The 23,037-nt window shown below is 47.7% G+C and overlaps 1 protein-coding gene across 2 annotated transcripts in view; it reads right to left on the bottom strand.

Annotated features, from left to right (window-relative positions):
• The window catches only part of VSTM4 (V-set and transmembrane domain containing 4), an 87,528-nt gene that overhangs the window by 62,781 nt on the left and 1,710 nt on the right, over nucleotides 1-23,037 (bottom strand). The window contains exons 2-3 of one of the 2 annotated variants that reach the window (XM_022564492.3): nucleotides 16,382-16,780; nucleotides 2,080-2,148 (exon numbers count right to left, since the gene is read on the bottom strand). In XM_022564492.3, the coding sequence (XP_022420200.1) occupies nucleotides 2,080-2,148; nucleotides 16,382-16,780 (468 nt within the window). Of the gene's footprint in view, nucleotides 1-2,079; nucleotides 2,149-16,381; nucleotides 18,682-23,037 lie in introns of those variants that run through there. The other variant, XM_089897810.1, reaches the window with a different exon arrangement.

Below are 23,037 nucleotides of genomic sequence, written 5' to 3' on the forward strand. Positions count from 1 at the left end.
GTAGACTTAGATGGAGAATGACCCTGATATTCTGTAGCTACACATGAATTTAAAAATATCATTAATTATACAAAGCGTTTTAGAGATGCTCATTGTGCCACAAGGCGTGTGTGGGCTTTGAAATGCTACAATCCTGCCAAATATATAAAGTCTTGGGTTTTGTACCATAGTATTTTCAAACAGTTCTTGGATCACTTGCACCAGAAACACCTCAAGCCCTGAGGAAGTGCAAATTCTTTTATCTCTTCCTAAATATAATAATCAGATTCTTGGTAGGGGGTGGGGCGGGGGGGGGGCAGCCCAGAGTCTGGGTTACTAACAACCCCCACATGATACCCTTATGCATCTGATGATAAACAGGGCTCCTGCTGTCACATCTGCCAGGGGCCTGCCTTAGGGAGCCCCCAGGACATCTCCAGACTCCCACGTCTTCCCAGTGCCTGGGTCACAGGACAGCCTCAGAAATATGGATACATCAATTGCTTTTTCTACTGCTTCACTTTATGAGGAGGAAAGTCACACATCTCTTTGTTAACAAAGGCATTCACTGAATGAGAGACTAAGGGAGGGAATTGGGGATTATTTTACTTGGAGGTCATCAAGTAAAGAAAAAGCCATCTACAAAATGTGCAGAAGAAAAGGCAGGGAATACAAAGAATCACTGTTAAAGTGCAACCCGAGAAATGCAATATTTATGACTTCAAAACGAAACAATCCTAATGGCCTACCTGAGCGACATCTTATGGTTTGCAAACCGTGTTCATAATTATGGTTACATTTTTCTAAGAGAGAAAGTTCCTCAATCCACTGCTTTTAACTAGCTACTGGAAGACATAGGTTTGAATCCAAGTGCTCTCCCCCAAGGGCAAGTTCCTACACCTGTTGAATTAACAAAAGGTGATGGTGAAGGCCCAAGGCACACGTCTCCTTAGATCCTTTTGGCTAGGTCCATACATCATCAAAAAATGCAATGCCTTCACAAGATGTAATCCTTCACAGTTTCTTGATCACATCTTAACATTAATCTGTTGTGTTTTGTTTTCTTTTACTGATCAAAGGTTCTCCCTGAGAACTCACAAAATACATTCTTTCATTGCTTATGGTCATAATCCTCAACCACTTTACAATAACAATTTCTGTGAGTTTCCCATACACTAAGGCCATATACTTTCTCAGCCTCGACACTCTTGACTTTTGGGGCCAGATAATTAATTCTTTGTTGTCAGGGCTGACCTGTGCATTGGAGGATGTGTAGCAGCTTCCTTGGCCTCTACCCAATAGATGCCAGTAGCACCATAATGCTAGTCGTGGCAACCAAAAATGTATCCAGTCATTGGCAAATGTTCCCTAGAGGGATAAACTCACCTCCTGTTGAGAATCACTGCTCTAAGGCTCCACTCTGAGTGTACTTCAGAATCACTCATGAGTCTTGTTAAAACCCAGATTGCTGAGTACCACCCCCTGAGATTCTGATTCCATAAGCAAGGGTAACACTCAACACAGTGCATTTGTAACAGCCTTCCAAGTGGTGCTAATGCTGATGTGATGCTGATGCTGGTGGTCTGGAACCAGTTTTGGAAAACACCTCCCTAAGGTCATGGCTGCACGCTGGCAACCCGTGAAGAGCTTTTAACAAGTTACAACTTAATCAGAATCTCCAGAGATGTGGTGCAGGCGTTAGCATTTTTAAAGCTCCCCAGTGATGCTAACATGGGTTGAAAATCAATTGCTTAAGGTTTACAGATGTTTCCAGAATCCCAAACTCCTTAAGAAACCTGAGATAAAATTAGTCACAGTGGATGTAATTTGCATTTTTATATTACTTGAAGATCCCTCCCTCGTATCACCTCGGAGCAGAAATTCTGGCACAAAACAAACAACCCCAAAGTATGCAGACTGGAGCTTTCATGTCTGCTTTTTCAAAATCTGTGGGCTGATACCACCAGGGATTTCCAACCTACTCTTGAGTAAGTTTAGGGCAAGAAAACCATTTGATATTAGGGGAAAACTAAGAAGTCTATTCCTTTCCTATTATCTAAAAGTGAGGCTGCATCTTATAATAAAGAAATAAGCAATTACCTTCAAAAAATGCCCAGGTCTCTTTCTTTTTCTCAAACGATGAATCTTCAGACGCTTTCAGGGAAATTACTGTAAGACAAAAAAGAAATGGCATAACATGAAGTGGAGTAGCTTATGGACCTAGCCCACCTCAGTCCAAAATAATATCATATGGTATATATGGCACTTACATTTATAAAGTAATTTTCATATTTGCAAAAACCACATTTAATTGTCACAACCCACAAGCCAGGGGAAGGTGCAATGACTTACATATAACAAGTAAGAGACCAGAGAGGGGAATTAAGTTGCTGGTACTCAGTCCAGTAGAAGCCTCACTCACCCCATATATTTGCAAAATAAAGAGTTCCCCAGTGGGAATTCCAAGAACCAAAACATTTTTTATTTTACCATTTTAGTGGACATCTTTCCAAAATGTAGTGTACTTGCCTGGGTATCCCTAGATAGAGAAGCCTGAGGTCATCTGATGACTCAGGGTCAGTGCTCTGAGCACATTCTCCATGTAAGACAGTCACAGAGCTGCAAGCATCTGATTTTGAGATTATTTTGTCTGCTTTCAGTCAGTGGTTGAGCACTGAATTCACTGTGCCTGCTTTCGATTGTCAGGGAAACAGAATTGAGTTACACTATGTCAAACCTTGAACATCATACTAAAGAGTCTGGAAACGTGGGAAGGTTCCACATACAGGGCTAACATAATCATAGGCAAAAATCAAAAAAATTAACCTGACAGAAAAATGTAAAATGTCAGGGAATGAGAGTATTGCCCAATAGAACTTTCTGAGATGATGGAAATGTTCTGTGTCTGCAAGGCACATACAGCTGCCACTGGCCACACGTTTTTATTGAGCATGTGAAACGTGGCTTATCCACATGGGACTAAGAAACTGAATTTGTAACTGTATTTCATTTTAATTAATTTAAATTTAAATAGCTACATTTGACCAGTGGCTACCACACTGAAGAGCTCTAGAGAAGAGAATCTCTAAGACCCAAATAACAAGACAAAGGTGGCTAGAATAAAAATTGAATCAATATGAGAGGTAAGGAGTATGGCAAAGATGGTCGGGAACTTTATTTACTGCCCCTCCCACATACTTTTATATTATTATTGTCATGGATTCCAATTCTGAATTTTCCATCTTTATTTTTCTCCAGGCCTTGCACTGGGTATTTCCATTGATCTACCACACAGATCACTAATCTTCTCTTCACCTGTGTCTAACCTGCTGTTAAAGCCATCTCTTAAATTTAAGATTTCATTTATGGATTTTTTTCAGTTATAGATCATCCACTTAATTCTTTTTATATATCCTAGCTCTCTGATGAATTTATCCAGCATGTTATCTAATTTTGCAACCATATTTATCACATTATTTTAATGTACATGAATGATATCTTTCACATCTGCATTGCCCATAAGCTTATTTTTATTACCCATTTTTGATTTTGATCTTGTCCCTTGATGTGCCTGATAATTTTTTAATTGAATGCCAGAGGTCATATATGGAAAATCATGTAGATTCGAGATAAAATTTTATTTTCCTTGTAGGAAATTAGAGTAGGGGGATGATCACCTAATCCAATGAGGATATGAACTGTTTAGAAGCTGGGTTTCAGTTTTTATAGGATATGGTTTCTCTCTGGTTTGCCCTAACTTCAGGGATCCCCAGTAGAAAGCCTCAAGTATTTATTATAGCGCTTCCAATTTTCCTCTCACTGATAGAACTCTGCTCTATCAGAGGCTCTGCTTGCCTCCTAAACAACCTGATTGTCACTTTCTGCATAACTTTTCTCAACAAGCACTGCGAAAAGACAGCTAAATTTCTTAAAGAGTTAAGCGGCTCTGACAATTGATCTCATTCACTGCTCTTGTCTGCACTCTATCTACACAGTCCTTCAGAGGACAATCCAGATAGCTGAGACACATATGCACGCAGACAACTGTGTAATACAAATATACTTAAGAAATATAAATATATAATTAGAAAAGCTGAAATACAGATCTTTTTTCAGCATTTCTAATTGTTCTCAGAAGGAGGGCTCTGTTCTGTGGGAAAGAACCCCTCTCCCAGTAGAACCTAAATTCCTCAAAACCAGAAGCTGGTCTTCTACCTCAGTATCACCATCTCGGTAGGTGGTAGGTGCCCAGTAAATAAACGAATGATCTATTTCTTCCTGACGGCCCCTCAAAGGAAGAAATCTGGACATCCAGGAATGAACTCTTACTGGACAGCTGGTCTTGTGTGTGATATTAGACATGTCAGACAATTCATCCATCACCTTTCCTGCTTAATTTGCCCCACCCACAGCTCCTGTAATCTGCTCACTGCCAGAGCAACTGATCAGATTCCCCCATCAAGAATTTAAACTAAGAAACAGAGTACATATGGTGGTTGTAGGCCCTGGGGTTGAAAAAGCCTGTGGACTCTGGGGTGGGCAGCCGTGTTTGGAAAACAGGAAAGCAAACGGAGCTGAGGGCAGAACCTGCAGGAGAAAGGTGGAGGTGGGAGGATTTGACCTTGATGGCACTCTGGGTACCAAGGGGGCTGACGTGTTATTTGCTGACCTTGCATTGCATGAGCTCCATATCCTTCAACCATCCCCACCTCTCTTCTGAATTAGCTTGAATGGGTTTTCATCTTCAACCAATTAAGCCTAGGCTGCGATAACCGCAGAGTCCTAATGAAGACAATATCGAAATGAGAAAGAAGTGGACCTCTGAGGACTGTAGTTTTCAGGAGATCAGGGATGCCCAGCATGGTCCAGAGCCTTACTACTCCAAGTGTGGTCCATGGGCCAGCAGCATCAGTGTCACCTGGGAGCTTGTCAGAAGTGCAGGATTGTAGGGGACCCAACCCAGATCTACTGGATCAGAATCTGCTTTTAAACCCAGGTTCCCTGGATGAATTATATGCACTTTAAAGTGTGAGATGCACTGATGTACACCGGGTTGAGTTGCCATTTGCTGGTTATGTAACCTTGGGCAAGTCACTTAACTTCCCACTGCCTGAGTTTCCCCATTTGTTATGCAGAGATGATAATAAGTTCAGGGTGAGTGTGAGAACCAGATGGGTTAATATATGTGAAATACTCAGAACAGTGCCTGAGACCTAGTGAGCCATTTTTATCCACAAGGACCTTAGCTCCATAAGACAGGGATTTGGTCTATTTTATTCACTGCTCTAATTCCCACACCTAAATTCTAGCATGGTCCTCTGCTATCAGTCCTTTGCCTGAGAATGTGAATCTCCAGTTGTCCAAATGGTCCATAAGAAAGAGTTCCCTGACCCTGTGGCTAAACGTCTGCAACTCAGTCGGGCTGCTACCATTCCAGCAAAGGCCACTGCCTTTGGACCACTTTTGATTCATCTTACATTTTTTAATTTCAGAAGCTGTGGGCCCTTGATTTAGTTCAATTACAATTCCCTTTGCCTTATGTGGGATAGAAGGTAACAAGGTCTCCCCAGTGGAGTTATGGAGATGGGTGTTGAAAGAGCCAACAAGCTGGGATTCAAAGCTAAGGGGGCTCTAAGCAAGGAATTCACGGAGGTTCCTCATTTCTCTCCCGTGCAGCTGTTTTATGGGAAAGTGCAGCAACTCTGTTTGGCATACGATGATCAGCAACACCAGCCATAATCTTATCTGTTCCTACAAGAAAAATTTTTACATGAACTCTGCCAGAGCTTTTGAAATTTTCCCAAGGTTCCACGTAGCTATCTTGTTTCAGCTGCTAATCCCGTGCTGTCTCAAAATGAATGCGATACATTGTCAAGCCACACGTCTGCGTCCACAGACCATGGCCAATGCCCTGCTCAAGGTGGCCTCTGTCTTGCCGCATGCTCTGAGCCCAGCCTCTCAGCCAAGAGCTAATGTGGGGGTGGGCAGCGGGCACCCCCTTGGGAAGGTCCATTACTCCAGCTGCTGGGAGTGATGCCAGCCCTGCTTCCCGGGGAGCCTTGCCTCTTCCATCCTTCCTGCATCCAGAGGTCCCGTGAGGGAGGGCGGTACCGGGACCACCTCCTCCCACAGGGTGTGGGGCCTGGGAGGAGGGTAGTGCAACTGATCAGAGAAGCAGAAGGAAGCCCAGTTTGGCCTCAGCACCAAACCACTCTTCTCAATACAGCTTTATCAGGAAGTGGGCATTTTGATTTCTGACTCCTGTGCACATTCATCAATCGGTCTGGGCCACAGTATAAAAGGAGAGTAAAGAGAGCGCAAAAGCTAAGTCATCAACTGACCTACTGACTGCTTTGTAATTTCCTGGGGACCCCGGCGCCCAGTGCGCAGAGCATGGCTGACCTTCTTGTGAGGTGGTGGCCCGGATAACTGAGCAGCAGGCCGTCCTGGGTCCCTCCCCGAGAGAGCAGAATCCGATGAAATCTAAGAAGGGGTGGGGTGTGAGAGCCACCACGTCTCGGGCCTCTGGGAAGAACCGGTTGAAAGTGCTGCAGGATCAAACAGTCTGGAAGAACACAGCCCAGAGGCACCGAGACAAAACGATCCTATCAGCCTCATGTCTGGAGGAAGCAGGTTGGAAAGAAAGAATCTTAGTCAAGTCCCCTTTGCTGGGACCTGAGGGGAAACCATCACTCAGAGAGGTGTGAAAACTGAGACCCTTGTTTTCTGACTTGGACAGACCATCCCACTGACTCCCCTGGGGAGGGCATGTTTCATAGGCTGTGGCAGACCATGTCCCCTGAGTTCACGCCAAAGACCCTATGACAATGCCCTCCGGCTGAGGGACCTCCTGTTTCCTTCCTGGTCTCCTGTTCACTGATGATACAGAGCATTTACCTGAGCCTGCGCTGAAGGACTGACCCCCGTCATCCAGTGAACAGATGGCTCATGATTTTTAGAGGCCCTGGGAAGGCTTCCCTTCTCCCAGTATTCTTTCCTGCCTGCTCACCTATGCCTCCAGTTCCTTTAACAAAGAATCCTATAATTAAAGGGGCTTAAATTGCAACCATGGGTTACACCCAAAGTAGGGTGCACCTTTCTGACACAGAACACCTTCCGGAAGGCAGAGGGTGTTGGAGAGGAGTGCAGGGAGGGCCCTGGAACAGACAGAGGAGTGAGGAAGCCGCACGGGGCAGCGGCACGGATGCGAGAAAGACTGGCCCTGAGTTTGAGAGACACACCTTCACCTTCCTATTTCTACTACCAGTCAGGCTAGGCTGAAGCATTCTCCAGGATTCTATAACTTCTGATGGTAGAGGGTGTTGCCTTCACTGAGCACCTGAAGACCAAGATTTCTAAAACTTTACTGTGGGGGAGAATTACTTAGGCCTCTTGTTAAAATGGGGATTCCCAGGCATGACCCCTGAGCTTCTGGTTCAAGGAATTTGGGGAGGGCCTGAGAACCTGCATGATTAGGGAGCACACAGTCATGGAAATTCTGAGGCTTGAGGTCCCAGGACCCCATGTGGAGAAGCCCTGTCTCACATACCCCTACTACAGACAGCAGTGGGCACCAAGTCCCAAGAGACATGGGAGAGGGGATTCAGGTCATGAGGAGCCAGATCCTGGGCCTCAATCTCCCATCCAGTCTAGGTTGGGGTCCAGCACTCAGAACTCAACCAATGCTCTTCAATTTAATCCAGGGAAAAGGAGAGTAACAGCAAAACCTAAGGAATAAGCCTATAACATAAGTGTTGTTTACAAAGGACTCCCAAAGGGCCCCTTAATAACATGTCTCAGAGCAGAGGAATACAAGGTGAAGAACACAGCTTTCAAGAAAGTTGTTTTCAAAAAAGCAGACTGTCTATAAGGGCTGATGCGTCTCCTCAAGTGGCCGACTCAAACTTGGAAACTACACAGAATTTGAGTCAGAGAGACCTTCCTCCAATGATTCTCTAATATTCCACACCCTCTGTCCCTGCTGAACACATTGCCTTAGAACGCATCACTATGCTTTACTCACTTCTCCGGTTCATTGTCTGCCTCCCCCAGCAGAAGGGAAGTTCCATGCGGGCTGGAATTGCATCTGTTTTCACTTCCCAGAATCCTTCTTGGCCCATAACAGGTCCTAGTTAAGTTGAGCGCACAAATGAATGGAATGAATACGATGCTGTATTGGTGGATCAAGGTCTCCCAAAGAAAGCTTGGTGCTGGGACAAACTTATATTGTGGAAGGCTGGGAAGAAAGCCCAGGGCAGGGGACCCTGGCCTACCCAGCACCTTCCTTCCCATGGAAGACCTGTCTCAGAAGCAGGGGGAACACACTAGCTCACCAGGCCTTCAGGGCCGACTTCTCTGCAGTGCTCTAACTTTGGAGCTGCATGCTTTGGGTCTGTCGTGATTTACTTTACAGCCTCTGAGTTCTTAGTTTCTAACAGAATGGAAGCCGGAAGCCCAGAAAACTTAAGCATAAGATAATTAAGCTCTTTTGAGTTGAAAGGAGAGGGGCAGAAGTTTAAGGGCCTGGACCTTGCATGTAGACCTTGCTAATGTGCACCCAGGGGGTGTAGAAAGCTGGAAGGCGGACACACCCTACCTCAGTTTCCTCAGGCAGCATTCTGCACACATCAATGGGAAAGGAAAATCTCCAAGGACCAGAAGAGGCTGGGGATATGAAATATGCACAAGAAGAGACCCTTAAATAAAATAAAGAGGAGTCAACACTTTTGCTCCAAATTCAAAAATTAATATAGTCAGTTCACTGGCCCTTCTTATTCAATCATCAGATGGTCTCCCAAGGAAGAAGCTGAATGTAGCTGCGTCCCCACTATTTATAACTGGGTCAGTGCTCTCAAGAAAGGCAACTACAGCCCAGAGAGACACAGAGAACTGCTCTGTTTCTGCTTTCAGAAGTTTGCCTATTGCTTCCTTTTCCCCTTGCCCTTCCAAGACTCAGGCCAAAGGCAGTCTCTCTTGGGGCCTGGACAAAGCCATATATGTGACTAGGACCTCTGAGCAACTTGCACTGATGGAACAGCTGGTGAGAAACGGAAAAGCTCCAGCTTTGTCTATTTTAAGCCACTCTTTCCTTTGCTTTCACTCTAAGACAAATTCTAGAAAACAAAGCAAAAAAGCAAACGAAAAACCATGTTAAACGGACTTCCCATTGTGACAAGGCAGTTAGATAAGAACTTCACATTCTGAGACGGAATCTGCTGCAGAGTACAAAGGCCATGTGTATGTCCCCACGTAGCGGTTAGGAAATACTAAACCTTAGGGCTTGGTAACGGGCCCTCTCCAGACACAACCCCAGGGTAGATCTGTATATTACTCTCTTGCTACCATCTTCCACTCCTTGTTGCCATTAATTAAAATGGCATCATACCAAAGAGTTTGGATCACTCATCAGTCCTTCACCTAAAAATTTCGTGACGGAGCCCTTCTGTGTACCACGCATATGTCAGGCATGTGGCTGCATTTAAGAAGAATCTGGCAGGGCCCCTGGAGTCCAGGTCCCCGGGCAGGGCCACCACGCCAAACTTTCCTCTTATCACTGCCCACCTTAGCCCTTACCAATCACAAACATGCATCCAACTCCGCTAAGGTATTTGCAAATCCCTCTTCTCCTTCATCCATACCTTTGCTCCAGCTGTTTCATCTCCTGACATGGCACGGCCCATAGTCGTCACATCCCTCCACACCCTGTGGTCCCAGCGGAACGCCACATCCTCCAGGTGGCCTTCTCCTATTCCCCAAAGAATGTAACCTTGTCTTTCGCTGACTCCCCCGTACCCGCTTCACCCTCTTGTATGGCCTTTTCATACTCTCTATTAGCTTTGTCGATAATGTCTACCAAACCTATACCCATATTGACATATGTCTCCTCCTCCAGACTGTGAGGCTGGGGACCCCAGAGGGAGGGGATCAAACCTCCCCACGCATAACTCTCTTTGGGCAAAGCACAGGGACCACAGGCTCATAAACTGGGGCTTCATTCATGGGGCTGAGCTTAAATTCCAATCTCTTAAACTCTTCCAAGAACATGGCAGCCGCAAGGAGCGTAGATACAATGAAGAAGTGTTTGAAGTGGTGTTTAAATTACACTCCAGTTGTCAATTTGTTCCTTTTGAGTATAGGACCTGTTGACACTTGCTGTGAGCTTGCTTAATTGAGCAGTAGCACTAAATGTTTCGTTAATCTCATTCCTAATTATCTGTTCCACGTTTCTGGAGAAAAAGGAATTCTTTAATTTCTGCCACTGAAACTTGAAATATCGGTTCCCTGTGGTGGTACTTTCAGATCCAATTATTAAATTCCCTCTAATATTTGGGGTTAAACAGATAAGAAATTATATTATAATTTCATCTTTGCCCCCAAATACTTTTTAGGGTAAACAGAGTTTTCTATTTGCTTTGTCCACTCCTAACATTTAAAGCTCACTTATATAATCTGAAGTCAAAGAACAATTTGGCTTGTTAAAATATGTTGTTTGGGGTCAGACTGAAATACTGTTTAAATTGCAGCAGACAGCCCTTGCAAATTGCTTCTCTTATTAGCATTTTCACCGTTGATGAAAACATCTCCATCTGAAAAGATGGAGATTCGGTTCTGCTCAGAACATCAGACTGCTTCTGAGTCATTGGGTGGCAGAACTGTGCTGAAAAGCCATTGAGGATAATTTTGTACGAGGCCTGGGGAATGGGGAATCCAAGCGGTTGTACCCCTAAGACAAGAAGCTTAAAATGAATGACAATGTCACTCTTGAGAACCCCGGGGGGCTCACACTCCCTGGTGCCAAGGGCGCATGTGGTGCCCTCAAGCAAAGCACCAAACTGGCCATGTCAGAGCTCAACAACTGTTAGGGACATGTGGCACCCAGGACCGTGCCGCAGCCTGCCCTTGACCGGGAGCCCCAGGGACTCTCAGGCTTCATCCCGGAAATCCTCCTGAAGAAAATCCAGGCTTAGGAACTGGTCCAACCTCCCATTCCCACACCCACGCCAGGGCCGTCCGTGCGCTTAGAACTCTCCAGGGTCTGCGTGTCCTGGGAGGGACCAGGCCACATCAGTGCCTGAGGAGGACAGGTATGGGGGGGGGGGTCACAGGGACATCAAGCAGGATGGAGAAGGCACAAAGGTAGGGAGACCCCCAAAGCTTGGGGAGCAGAGACAGCAAAGGGAGGTCAAGGGATTACTAAAGAAAGCGGGCACAAAACACAATGGGCAAGTGCCTGGACACGGGGACGTGGGGCAGACAGGGTGAAGGGCGTGTGGAGAGGCAACAAGACCTGCCCGTACCAGCTCAGGGAAGACGGCGGGCTTAATTTAAACTGCACGCCTGAGGCGTAGCAAGTACCAGTCAGCGCTGAGTGCAGAGAACAAACGCAGGGTCAGACACTACCTCTGTGTCTACGGGGACAGAGTAAAGCAAACTTCAGAAAGTATCACAATTTGCCAAAAAATTGACCACAAGTAGCTATCGGACTGCTTCTGAAATAATGAAAGTGCTTTTGCACCTATAGGACAGATGTTGGCCCCCTAAAATAGCAAGCTTCGACTCGATTCGAAAGTGATACTGGAATTTACCCCAAAGAGAACAGCTTGTCTTCACGTCTAGGGACGTGTTATGCTCTCAGGACGTGTCAGGACAGAAATCCTTTTTTACGTTGTTGGACCCAACTACTTAAAAAGCAAAGCTGTTAGTTATTTCTTTTGGCCTAAAGGAACCAAGAACATTTGGAAAACTCTGCACTAGTCTATCTGTGAAGCCTCCAGCTCAGAAAACCTTGAACAACCCAAGCATAAATAAGGCACCCCTTAGAGAGAGACCCCGCTGAGCAGCTTTGTCTCCCTGTTGGAAATTACCCCGAACCCCTGTTCGTGCCCTTTATTTCCATCCTGACTTCCCTGTTCCACCAACTCCAGCCTTGCTCAGCCTGCTCAGCGCTAGGGACAGGGCACTCAGGACCTGACCTCCCCAAAGTCTTGGGTTCGGGCAGGGCAGGCCCACGCAGTTCCCTTCCTCCTATCTCACCTACAGCGAGACCCAACCCTGCATCTCACCTGCTCATGATAAACGAGCCAGAAGCTGTTACCTAGAGATGGTTGTCACCAGAAAGGAGGACACAGGGCTCACCAGGCTGCCAGGCTGCCAAGGTCAATGCACCTCATTCCTGCCTGGAACACTGTGCACCTCTAGATTTCCCAAAGATTGACTTTTTGCACTCCTGGGAAGAAGCTGCTACATCTTCGCTCTGCAGTGTTGCTCTCCTACTGAAAACACCTTGCCTTTTCCAGACCACCAGAGGGCTGGCCCAGAGGAGCCCATTCCAAACACCAAGTCTGCTGCCCCGAATATTGGTGTTTCCCAGGGCTTCACCCTTGGCCCCTGCCCCTTGGGGATCCCCTTGGGGATCTTACCCACCCCCATGGTTTCACCTGCCTGACTCAGAATCAGTTCTCACTGCCCAGATCAGATGGGCGCTTCAGCTCTACATTTCTGCGTGCTTACTGGACATCAGTGCAGGATGGCCTCCAGCCAACCTCACTCTCAATTCCTCTGTGGCCAGCTTCATCTCTTATGTTCCCTTTGTCAGCCGTGGGCACCATCCTGCACACAGTGAGTTAGACTCCTGGGTATCATCCCAAAGCTTTCTCCCTTACTTGCACCCAGTTATTCAAAACGTATTTGACCTCCAATGTCTCTCCATTCCTACTGCCAAACTTCGCAACATTTCAAGCCTGGGAAAATACAAAAGACTCTGCCTCTTCACCCTGTAGTCTGATTCCCCCAAATCCATGTCTCAAGCAGCCAACAGAGGGGTCTGTCAAGACTTTAAACGCTTCTCGGGGTTTCCAAGGACTAAAGCAGAGATTCCCCAAAATGCCTGATGATAAATCATCTAGGCTGGATGTTAAATATTAAAATTCCAACCCAGACCTAATAGACTAGAATCTCCAGGGAAGATGCTTGGGAATCTGCATGTTAACAATGGCCCTGGAGATTCTTATCATTAGGCAAGGTTGAGAATACTGGCCTACAAAATCAAGTGTAAATTCCTTAATATTCAGTACAGGCCCCTCCACTATCAGCCCTGCCTGCCTCCCCTCGTTACCCACTGCTGGCCTGACATTCCAGTTCAGGCTCCAGCAGTCCTGACCCACGGCTGTAGGGCCCTCCATCCACTGATTTACCGTCCCCTCTGGCTCCCTGCCCCACGTAAACAGCCAGTGTCCGCTCAAGCACTGCCCCCTGCCTCATCCTTAGGGGCCCTCCTGTGCGTGTGCACAATGCTCCATGCACACCTTTATCACTGCACCTGACTCCATGACATCGTATCTGTTTCTGTATCTGCCACCCTCTAAACAGATCCGTCCCTGTGTCCCCAAGTTTCCAGCAGAGCAGATGTACCATAAAATAAATGCCCACTGAGTGAGGGATAAATGAATCTACCGAGCACTGCAGGACACTGCAGTCCATATTATTTTCCAATGTAATGTCTTCGCTGAGCCCAGCAAAGCTTCCTCAGCTGAACTGATCATCTCTCTGAAGGCTGCCACTCATTTCCTCATCATGTTTGCTACTCTTCTCTAGACTGAATCTATCTTTCTGAAAGTGAGGTTCCCCAAACGGACGGTGTGGTCCACATTAGTGTCTCCCCAGCACGGTACACATGACACAACCAACTTCCTTCTCAGGGACACCAGGCCAACTTACTGTATGCGGATGGAAATAACACAGGCTGTTCCTGCTGCCATATCACCCTGCAGATGCGCATCTAATTCACCACCGACATCACCAAAGTCCCTTCACAGAGAGCCTCCCGTTGACTCTCCAACACTGCCTGTGATTCGTTTTCCCCAAATGTATCACTCTGCCATTTTCCAAATTGAATCTCATTCTGGTATTTCCTGCTCGTATTTCTTACCTCCCTGGATTCCCTTTTCATTATGTTTTACTCCTTGCTGATGTTAAGAACTTCCCAATTTTGTACTTTCTGTAAAGTTCATTAAGGTGATGTGTGCCCCCTTTTCAATGTCATTGATAAAACAATTAAATGAAATCAAACCTAACATCAACCCTCCTGGAAACCGCTCCAGAGGGTTCCAACACCATGTGTCACTTAGGGCTTTTGGATCCACGTCCTCTGCGGGCAGGGCTTCTGGCTCAGTGAAATGGTCACATGGCATAAGCAACTGAAGAAACTGTGTAACATTCCTTGCCTTTCCTTCTACCTCTGTGTGATAAAAATGACACTAAGTTCACGTGGTATGACAGGTTCTCTAAAATAAGCCAAGCGTGACTCCACTGTCACCCAGAGGATCACACATTTTCATTCTTCATTATTTATCATATCGTTTGGTACCAACAACACTGAAGTCAGGAGCTCTCCCCACCCACGATCTCATACATATGCGGTTTCCAGACAAACCCCAATTTACTACTTCCCCATTGTTCAAAATCCCCAATTCTCCATCATATTTTAATAATTTGCACAGTTAAAACATAAAATGGCAACTTATGCTTTGTCCCAAATTAATATAGCCAATATTTTTTTAGCCCCATACTTTCAGAGGTGTCTTCAGGAAAAAAGTCATGACAAATTTATTTATTAACATAGTTTTTTTCCCCAATAATTGCTACTTTTTTTTTTTTTTCACCACACACACACATGTTCAAGGACTTACTCTGATCTGGGGGAAACTCAAAAACACACAGAGTAAAATAAAGCAAGTAACACTGCAATTATGGGGGCAAACTGTTATTTGGTCTGTTCTTAAATTTCTGTTCCAGTTTCTCATTTTGCATGACACTGGTAAAGCACTCTGCAAGCACGTGGCTAATGAGCTGGACTTCGTCAGGAGCCAGCATCTCAGGGACCAGCAGGGATGCGACAGGCTGCAGTTTACACACAATTCCCTGGACACGCCTTGTAACTCCACCCCTTCCTCTTCCACTCATAAGAGCAAATCAAAGTACCGAGAAGTGGGGAAAAGAGATTAGTTCCACTGAAGTCTTAAGAACCACCTCAGGTTTTTGCAGCACGTACCCAAATAAATGTTCTAGAAGGAACCCAGCTTCATTCACTGAAAGTAGATGCACATGAAATAACGGACTTGATGACGGCACTCACTTGAATGTAGGAAATCCTTTTACCTATTCTAACTGGCAGAGCGGTCGTCACTGCCGAGAGATTTACTACACGGCTCCGGAATACACCCAGACATAAAAATTAAAAGGGCATATATAAGATCTTATGTTTCAGAGCCAAGTAGTATGCAGAGTGGATTCCCTCCTTAGCCTGTGGTCATCCGATGTACTCTTCTATTTTCTGTGCCAAAATACGTATTTATATTAATAGTCATTTGTTTTCCTGAATTAATTTGCTTAAGGAGAAAAAGCGCACAACATTTCAGATGATATATCATTCCGTGCTTAAGAACATTAAAATAAGCAAACTCCAAAGACAAATGAAGTTGGACTATCCATGTAAATTATTTACTTTAACATATAGGATATTAAAAATAGTTGTGAATATCACAACTGAGTTTTATCCCTTCGACAACATCACTAATGCCTTTAATATTATATGACATGTATACAACAAAATTAGATTCTTTTTCACACTTGGGATCATCAGCTTTACTCTGTGATTCTCTTGATCTTCTACCAGACCACATTCAGGTTCCAAGCACTCAAAGATGTAATTTTAGTACACAGTAGCCAGTCTTATTAAAATTGTGAGAGGTGTCTTCTTGAATGGAACTTCAGTGGCAAAAAATGATAGCCCTCAAATATGGCACTGGGTAGCTAAGTTGTTCCGGAACGCGGCCCACGCCTCCTATCTGTCTCCAGGAAGGGAGGGCCACCTCTGGTCCCTTGCCCACTTTCGGATGAATTTCTCAGTGAGCTGTTGCCGGAGGCTTGGATCAGTTCCTCTGGGCGATGGGTCAGAACCACTGAGGCTGCCCTGCTCTGAGGCCTGGCAACTCACATCAGGCATCACGACCTCCCAATGCGGGCCTCCTCCTATAGGTGCCCGGCACCCTGCCAGGCAAAGCGATCAAGGCTGTGCAGACCTGAGCTGGAGGCAAAGTACACAGCCAGACCAATCTTTCAGCTGCAAAACAGGTTTTGGCCAGGGGTGGGTTGGGTGGCATGGGGCCAGACACTTGTCCCTTTCTGTTCAGCCTTCCACGCCTATAATACAAGTCAGCCACAGCATCCATGTAAAGATCTATCCTCATTCCCAGGCCTGCCTCATATGGCTTGGCCCTTAGAGGCCAAGAAGATGTGTTCTAGCTCAGCAGAGCCGTCCTGGAGGCCACTGCCTGGCCAGCTGGAGGGAGGCCCACTGACCTGTCACCCTCCCACTCTCCCCAGAGAGTGGATGCACCCTTACCTCTCATTTCTGTCGCCGAGGAGCCGTTGGACCAAGCTGTCCACTTATTCCTGTGCTTGCTGATTTCCTGGACTTTGCAGACGTAATGCCCTTGATCGGCTGGCCGGAGGGTCAAGACAGAGAGGGTGTAGAGCACCCCGCGCCGCTCCTCAAGGAGGCGCAGCCTCTGACGGTAGGCGCTGCGGCTGAAATTCCCATAGTACTGCACCACCCGGAGCTTGGTCATCTTAACCATCAGGGCCTCCTGGGAGTCCGGGCGCGCGAAGAACCAGCGTACGGCCAGCAAGCTGTCCTTCCGCCTCTTCTGGGAGACGTGACAGAGAAGAGTAGCATTTTCCCCCTCCAGGTAGTCAACCACGGGCCCCGGGGACACGGTGACATTGAGGGCCCCACAGACCTCTGCAGAGAAAAAAGGAAAGAAGAAAATGAGGAAGGCCACCGCCTTTCCCCAGGTGAACACACATGGCGTCTTCTCTCCAGGAGCCAGGTTGGTCTGCATGGCCAGAGAGGTGGGCCACCCCCATCCCCTCTATGCTCACTCTGCCTTCTCAAAAGAGCCCTCCTTGGGGTGTGGAGTGTGCCTCTGTGGGCACCCATGTCCTCATCTATGAGATGATCCCAGCCAAGCGGGATGCCATGGACCACCTGGCCCAGATGTATTTTTTTTTAATTTTAATTACTTGCTGACATCTAAAATTCAGGACATATCATATAAAGATTTGGATTTGGGGAAGCTCTTAAAAATTTCCAGCTCACATCCAATCCCCCCTCCCCACCTGCCTCCCAAGGCCTGCTTCCATCAGTTTCATCACCTCCCTGAGTGGAAAATGCTGTAGCCCCTTTCCCTGTCTCAGGTATTTCAACTGTAACCAAGGCAGATTATCAGTACCGGTCAGGCGGGTGTTAAACCTGTACCAGGGAGCTGGAATGACAGGGGTGTCTCAGTTTCTTGCTCCAAGTCTCTTAGGACCAGGATCCATGGTCAAGGAGTTGAAGTGCAAGAATAAAGAATGAATGAGCCCAGGAGCAGGGAGGGGTGCCAGACTCTCCCAGCAACCCAAAAGATGCTCCAGGATTCCAGGCCCAGGCCGCTACTTCCTGTCCTTTGGCTTCTTAGTTAGGGCTGCCCCTCCTAGCCGCCATTCTGCCCCAAGCTGACTTTTGAGAGTGCCACTCCCTGGCCACCCAAGATCATCCAGCCTAGCTGCCCTCACAGAGGCCTCCTCCCAGGAGACGCGCTGCATGGCGTCTGCAAGGATTGTGCAGTGCGGCGGCGCAGCTCCGGAGCTCACGGTCGGGGAAACCTCCGCCTGGCAGGCAGAGCCCAGAAAGGGACAGGAGGTCCAGAGCTTCCTTCTGTCCAAGCTGGGTTGTCTTCTCACCAGGTCCCACATCGTCACCCCTGCGCTGCCCGGCACATGACTCCAGGAAGCACCATTCCCTGCCCACTCCAGTGCTCGAGCAGGTGCCCCCAAGGTCATCCCAAATTACAAATGGCCCCCAAACACCGCCTTCTGGTCACATGAAGGGACTTGGGCCCTGATGGCAGAGTCACCCAAAGCTTGGAACTCTGGTCAGTGCTGCAGGTAAGCAAGGAGGAAGGATGAAAAAGAGAGCAAAGGTTTGGACCTTCTGCTGTGAATAGGCTGTGAGTCAACAAGGTGAGGCCCTGTGTGTGTTGGGGTGGTGGTTACTGGGGGGGAGTGTGACCTACAAAGTATCCTTCATTGTAAAAACCCAGGCAATAAGCTCATCCTTATGTATGGTTTCCACTATTGATTTAATAAACTAAACACCTTGAGAGATATGACTTAGGGTCAATTTCATTTCATTTTCTTTCTCATCTCTTAAAAGCCAGGCCACCAGGACACTCCAGGATACTCCAAGATCCTTAACTTAATCACACCCATGAAGCACCTTTTGCCATATAAGGTGACATTCATAGTTCCAGGGATGAGGACGCAGACATCTTTGGGGGTCATCATTCAACTCACTGCACTGTGATAGTCTTTTGTCACCATAAAAAAAAAAAAATGATGGAAGTGAATTCAGAAGAAAAAGGTTGATGCTTGGCTGGACTCAGCTCTTCGTGGACAAGAACGAGGTCTTCTAGGTCTACAGTGACAAAGGACAAAGCCGCCCAGGGAGATACTCGGGGAATGCAGATCAACAGGTAACCAAGGAAGGCACACGCTCCCGAGTAACAATCTCACTGTCCACACAAGTCACTCACGCAGGACAAAAAGAGGAGGAACTGCCCTTACCGTCTTCCTGCACCTCACCCACCCGGCCCCCACCCTGCCCACACACCATGTTAAATTAGTCCAAAAGCATTTTCCCCGAATGCCAGGATCCAGGCTGAAGTTCACACGGGTCCCACAGCAGGAGTTCCCTGGTGAGTGGCCACACAGCCGGAAACACCAGGCTGACCCCACTCCACTAGCTGCCCGGGGGTTCGGCAGGTCGAGAGCAGCAGAGATGGAGCAGCTGGCTTCCAGAACTGAAGTCCCGCTCTGCCCGCCCCCGAGGGCTCCCCACTGGAGACAAGGAGAAGGCAGGAAATTGAAACAATATGGATGGGATGAGAGCACAGCCAGGACCCCACACCCTAGTCTCCTCCTATCAATGCCGCATGAAGGAGGGATTATTTATAGTGACTGAAACCAGGAGAACGTGCCAAGTGCTCCAGTCCCCATGAGAGGCCAGATTCCATCCTACAGGCGAACTAGTAACTCTTCCTCTTCTGCAGCTCAGGCCGCATCAGCAGCTCCCAGGAAAGGGGACGGACTGAACTATCTTCCCCAGAGGAGCCCTCGTTCTTGCTTTACTGGTGTGCCTCTCTGCCTTCAGTTAGCCCCATACTCTCTTACAAATGGCCCAGGCACATTTCTCCCACTGAAGTGCAAGACCCTTGTTACGGGCTGAACGGCATCCCCTGCAAATTCCTGTACTGAAGCCCGAATCCCCAGGACCTCTGAATGGGGCTGTATTGGAGAGAAAGCCTTTAGAGAGATGACTAAGTTAAAATGAGGCCCATAGGGTGTACCCCAATCCAACATGACTGGTGTCCTTATAATGAGGGGAGATTAGGACGCAGGCACAGACAGAGGAAAGACCATGTGAAGACACAGGGAGAAGACAGCCATCTATAGGCCAAGTAAAGAGACCTCAGAAGACACCAACCCTGCAGACACCTTGACCTCAGACTTCTGGCCTCCAGAACTGGGAGAAACAAAATTCTGTTGTTGAAGCCCCCTGTCTGTGGCACTTTGTGATAGCAGCCTTGCTCTCAGGAAGGTTCATTTCAGGCCTAGTCCTACCACCAGCCCGAATATTTACACCCACTTTCAATGAGAGCGTATGGGGGTGGGACTGAAACGATGATGCTCACAGTCTCCGCGGCAGCGTTAAGCTTTGCTAGAAGACACAGGCTCTCAGGTTGTGTGGATCCCTGTGCCTGCAACGACCTTTCTCAGAAATCTGGTGCCCCAGCTAATGCCCTCCCCTTGACACTGGAAATGACTACCCTAGAAATGACTACCCTAAGCCCAGGGAACACAACTCAGCTCTCAGGCACACAGCTGTGAGGAGTGGCATTGCTTGAGGGAGGGGAGAAAATGCAGATAGAGGACCCAGTGCTTGGCCAATGTTAGCTGAGCTGGATGTTTAAATACTAGGAGAGAGCATCACACAGCTTCTGCCCCATGGCAGTCATCAGGCTGCAGAGGGGCCAAGAGGCAGGCAGTGGAGGCAGGCTGACTAGAGTGTGGGGCCGGGGCCGGGGGGGTTCAGGCCTTTCCCTTCTGGGTCTCCACACCTTGCAGGGCAGAGGGGCAAGGCAAGCAAACTACAAGACAGGGGAGGTGGGGTGTCACTAGACCCTCTGACACCAGGTAAGGTAAGGGAGCAGCCAGGGGCAGGGCAGAGTCTTCTCTCTCCTGGCCAAGGAGGGAGAAGCATCGAAGTCATTCTAGGCTGGAGAATTTAATTTCTTGCTTTCTGACCCTGCACTGCAGGGAAAGGAGGTGGGAGGTAGATCCCCCGCCCCCATCCCCTGGCCACCTCCACATTCAGTGCTCCGCTTCCTCCAGCTTACACCCCAGCTTATGCTTTGTTCACTTAATCACTCAACAAATAGTTGCTGAGAACTGCCATGTGCCAGACACTGTGAGAAGAAGACACATTCCCTAACCTCGCAGAGGTGAGAGTCCAGTGGGCTAGGCACTGGTCATCAGGAAAAAGACACAGGAGAATGTGACTACAAACAGCAACACATGCTACAGAGAAAAGGTGTGGGGCTTATGAAAATCAGGGTGAGAGACTTCCCTGGTGGCGCAGTGGTTAAGAATCCGCCTGTCAATGCAGGGAACACGGGTTAGAGCCCTGGTCGGGGAAGATCTCACATGCCGCGGAGCAACTAAGCCTGTGTGCCACAACTACTGAGCCTGTGCTCTAGAGCCCGCGAGCCACAACTACTGAGCCCGTGTGCCACAACTACTGAAGCCCACGTGCCTAGAGCCCGCGCTCCGCAACAAGCGAAGCCACCGCAGTGAGAAGCCCGCACACCACAACGAAGAGTAGCCCCTGCTGGCCGCAACTAGAGAAAGCCAGTGTGCAGCAACAAAGACCCAAAGAAGCAAAAAAATAAATAAATAAATTTATTAAAAAAAAAAAAAAATCAGGGTGAGATTCTGATCTCTGCGTGTCAGGGAGGAAAGAGACCCTGGAGAGGTGACCCTGAGCTGAAGGCTGAGGTAGAATTCATGACATAAATTCAGGGCGGCAGTGAAGAATGATCTTCCTGGAAGACGATTCTACCTGTGCAAAGGCCCTGAGGCAGGAGGAACATGGTGCAGACTGGAAATGGAAAGATCAGTGTCCTGCAGTGAAGTGCACCACACCATCGCCCAGGCAGCCACCTGTGTTTGCAGACTGACCTCAGGAGGGGCCGTTGCACCTCAGTCAGGGCCCCCAAGACCAGTTCTTAAAGGAGGAATATAACAACATGGGCAGGAAAGAGACTGACCCAAAACAGAGGGTTGGGATTCCTGCTGCAGAGAACCATATTCCTTCAACAAGTACGTGCTCCATGACTTGGTAGGTGGGTGTGCCCGCCCCACCGTGGGCTGGGCGCTAGGATGCTCAAGGCCCAGAGCCTTCCCAGTGGTGTAGCGGGGCTATAGGCAGAGAGCCAGGGGTTGGAATCCAGCAAAGCCGGGCTGGAACCCTGGTTCTATTAGGAGTGAGGCCCTCAGAGCCTCAGTTTCCTCATCTCAAAAACAGGAAGATGATGCCTTGCGTGGTGGGTATAAGGCTCCAACAAGAAAGCACCTTGAAAATATCGATAAAATTTGCACTCCCTGAGGGCGCAACAGGTGGGGATAACAGAAAGTGACACGCACAGTGACCTGTAAGCAGGATGGGCTTCTTGTGGGTATGATCTGCAGTCACACACGGCCCTATGCTTGGAGGGCCCCCACTTGATTTAATCTCTGCTGTTGCTGTCTTAAAAGCTTAAGAATTTTTAAATGAGGGGCCCCGCATTTCCATTTTGCACTGGATCCCACAAATTACGTAGCTGGTTCTGCCTGTAAGTGAACATTAAGTTCCTGTGGATAAAATTTATGGGGTCTAATCCTCTTGATCCCATTTGGATAATGTTGTGAAAAGGACTAAAGCTCACAAAACAGCCTAAAAGGACATCAGTGTGGCCAACAGTACGCAACCAACTCATATAGTACTCAACCTCCCCCTCTCCCTCCGTCCCTCTCTCTCTTCCTCTCACACTCATCATGAAGTGAGAAATAGCAACTTACAGGTGCAGGGGAGTATAGAACTTCTAACAAAAACAAGGCACCTGCCTCACCTGGGACACAGAGGTAGCAAGGCTGGGGCCCCTCTGTTCCGACCTGGCTAGAGATGTGCTAGTGGCTCTGTGCTCCACACTTCTTCTCTGTCCTGAACAGACTGCCCCCCATCCTTTCAGGGAGCCAGGAGCTCCTGGCTCCCTGAATGCGAATTGTGTGTTCCAGTTGGCAGTGCAAATCTCATTCTTATTAAAAGGACAGTCTGAATTCATGACAAATAAATCTCTGAAAGAAATACAATTGTATTACTTAAAAACCCATGGCCCTAGAAGCCAGTATTTACCGAGCACCAAGCAGAGACTCAGTCTATAGAGAAGGTAATGTGTTCACATTAAGGCGGTCACCTTAAAATAGCTCTCAACCAGGACAAACACATGGCCTTGACCAAAGATGAACGCTAACATTTGCTGGGTGTGACCTCTAGACCAAGTACTGCTCTACTGTAGATGTATTTTCTCAATTTATCCTCATAGTATGTTTATCCCCATTTTTACAGACAAGAGGGCTGATGCCCAGAGAGGCTAAGCCACTTACTCGAGCTCACACAGAACATGGCAGAGCTGGAATTAGCACCTAGGTCATCTGGCATCAGAGACAACACTCACTCACCAATCTGGACCACAGCACGGCTTTTAGTAAATATTTGCCCCTCACTTTGCTTTTCTGTAAAATGATAGGTGGGACTAGGTAACCCCTAAGGTCCCACTTCTCCCCACAATGGAGAGGCAGAAAAGTGCACCAGTTAAGAGTCCAGACTTATGTATAAAGTGGTTCTGCCAGGCTCTCTCT

Source organism: Delphinapterus leucas, chromosome 16 (assembly GCF_059928025.1).
Source record: "Delphinapterus leucas isolate spDelLeu-1000000601 "Yukka" chromosome 16, BTC_Dleu_Yukka2, whole genome shotgun sequence".
Lineage (NCBI taxonomy): Eukaryota > Metazoa > Chordata > Mammalia > Artiodactyla > Monodontidae > Delphinapterus > Delphinapterus leucas.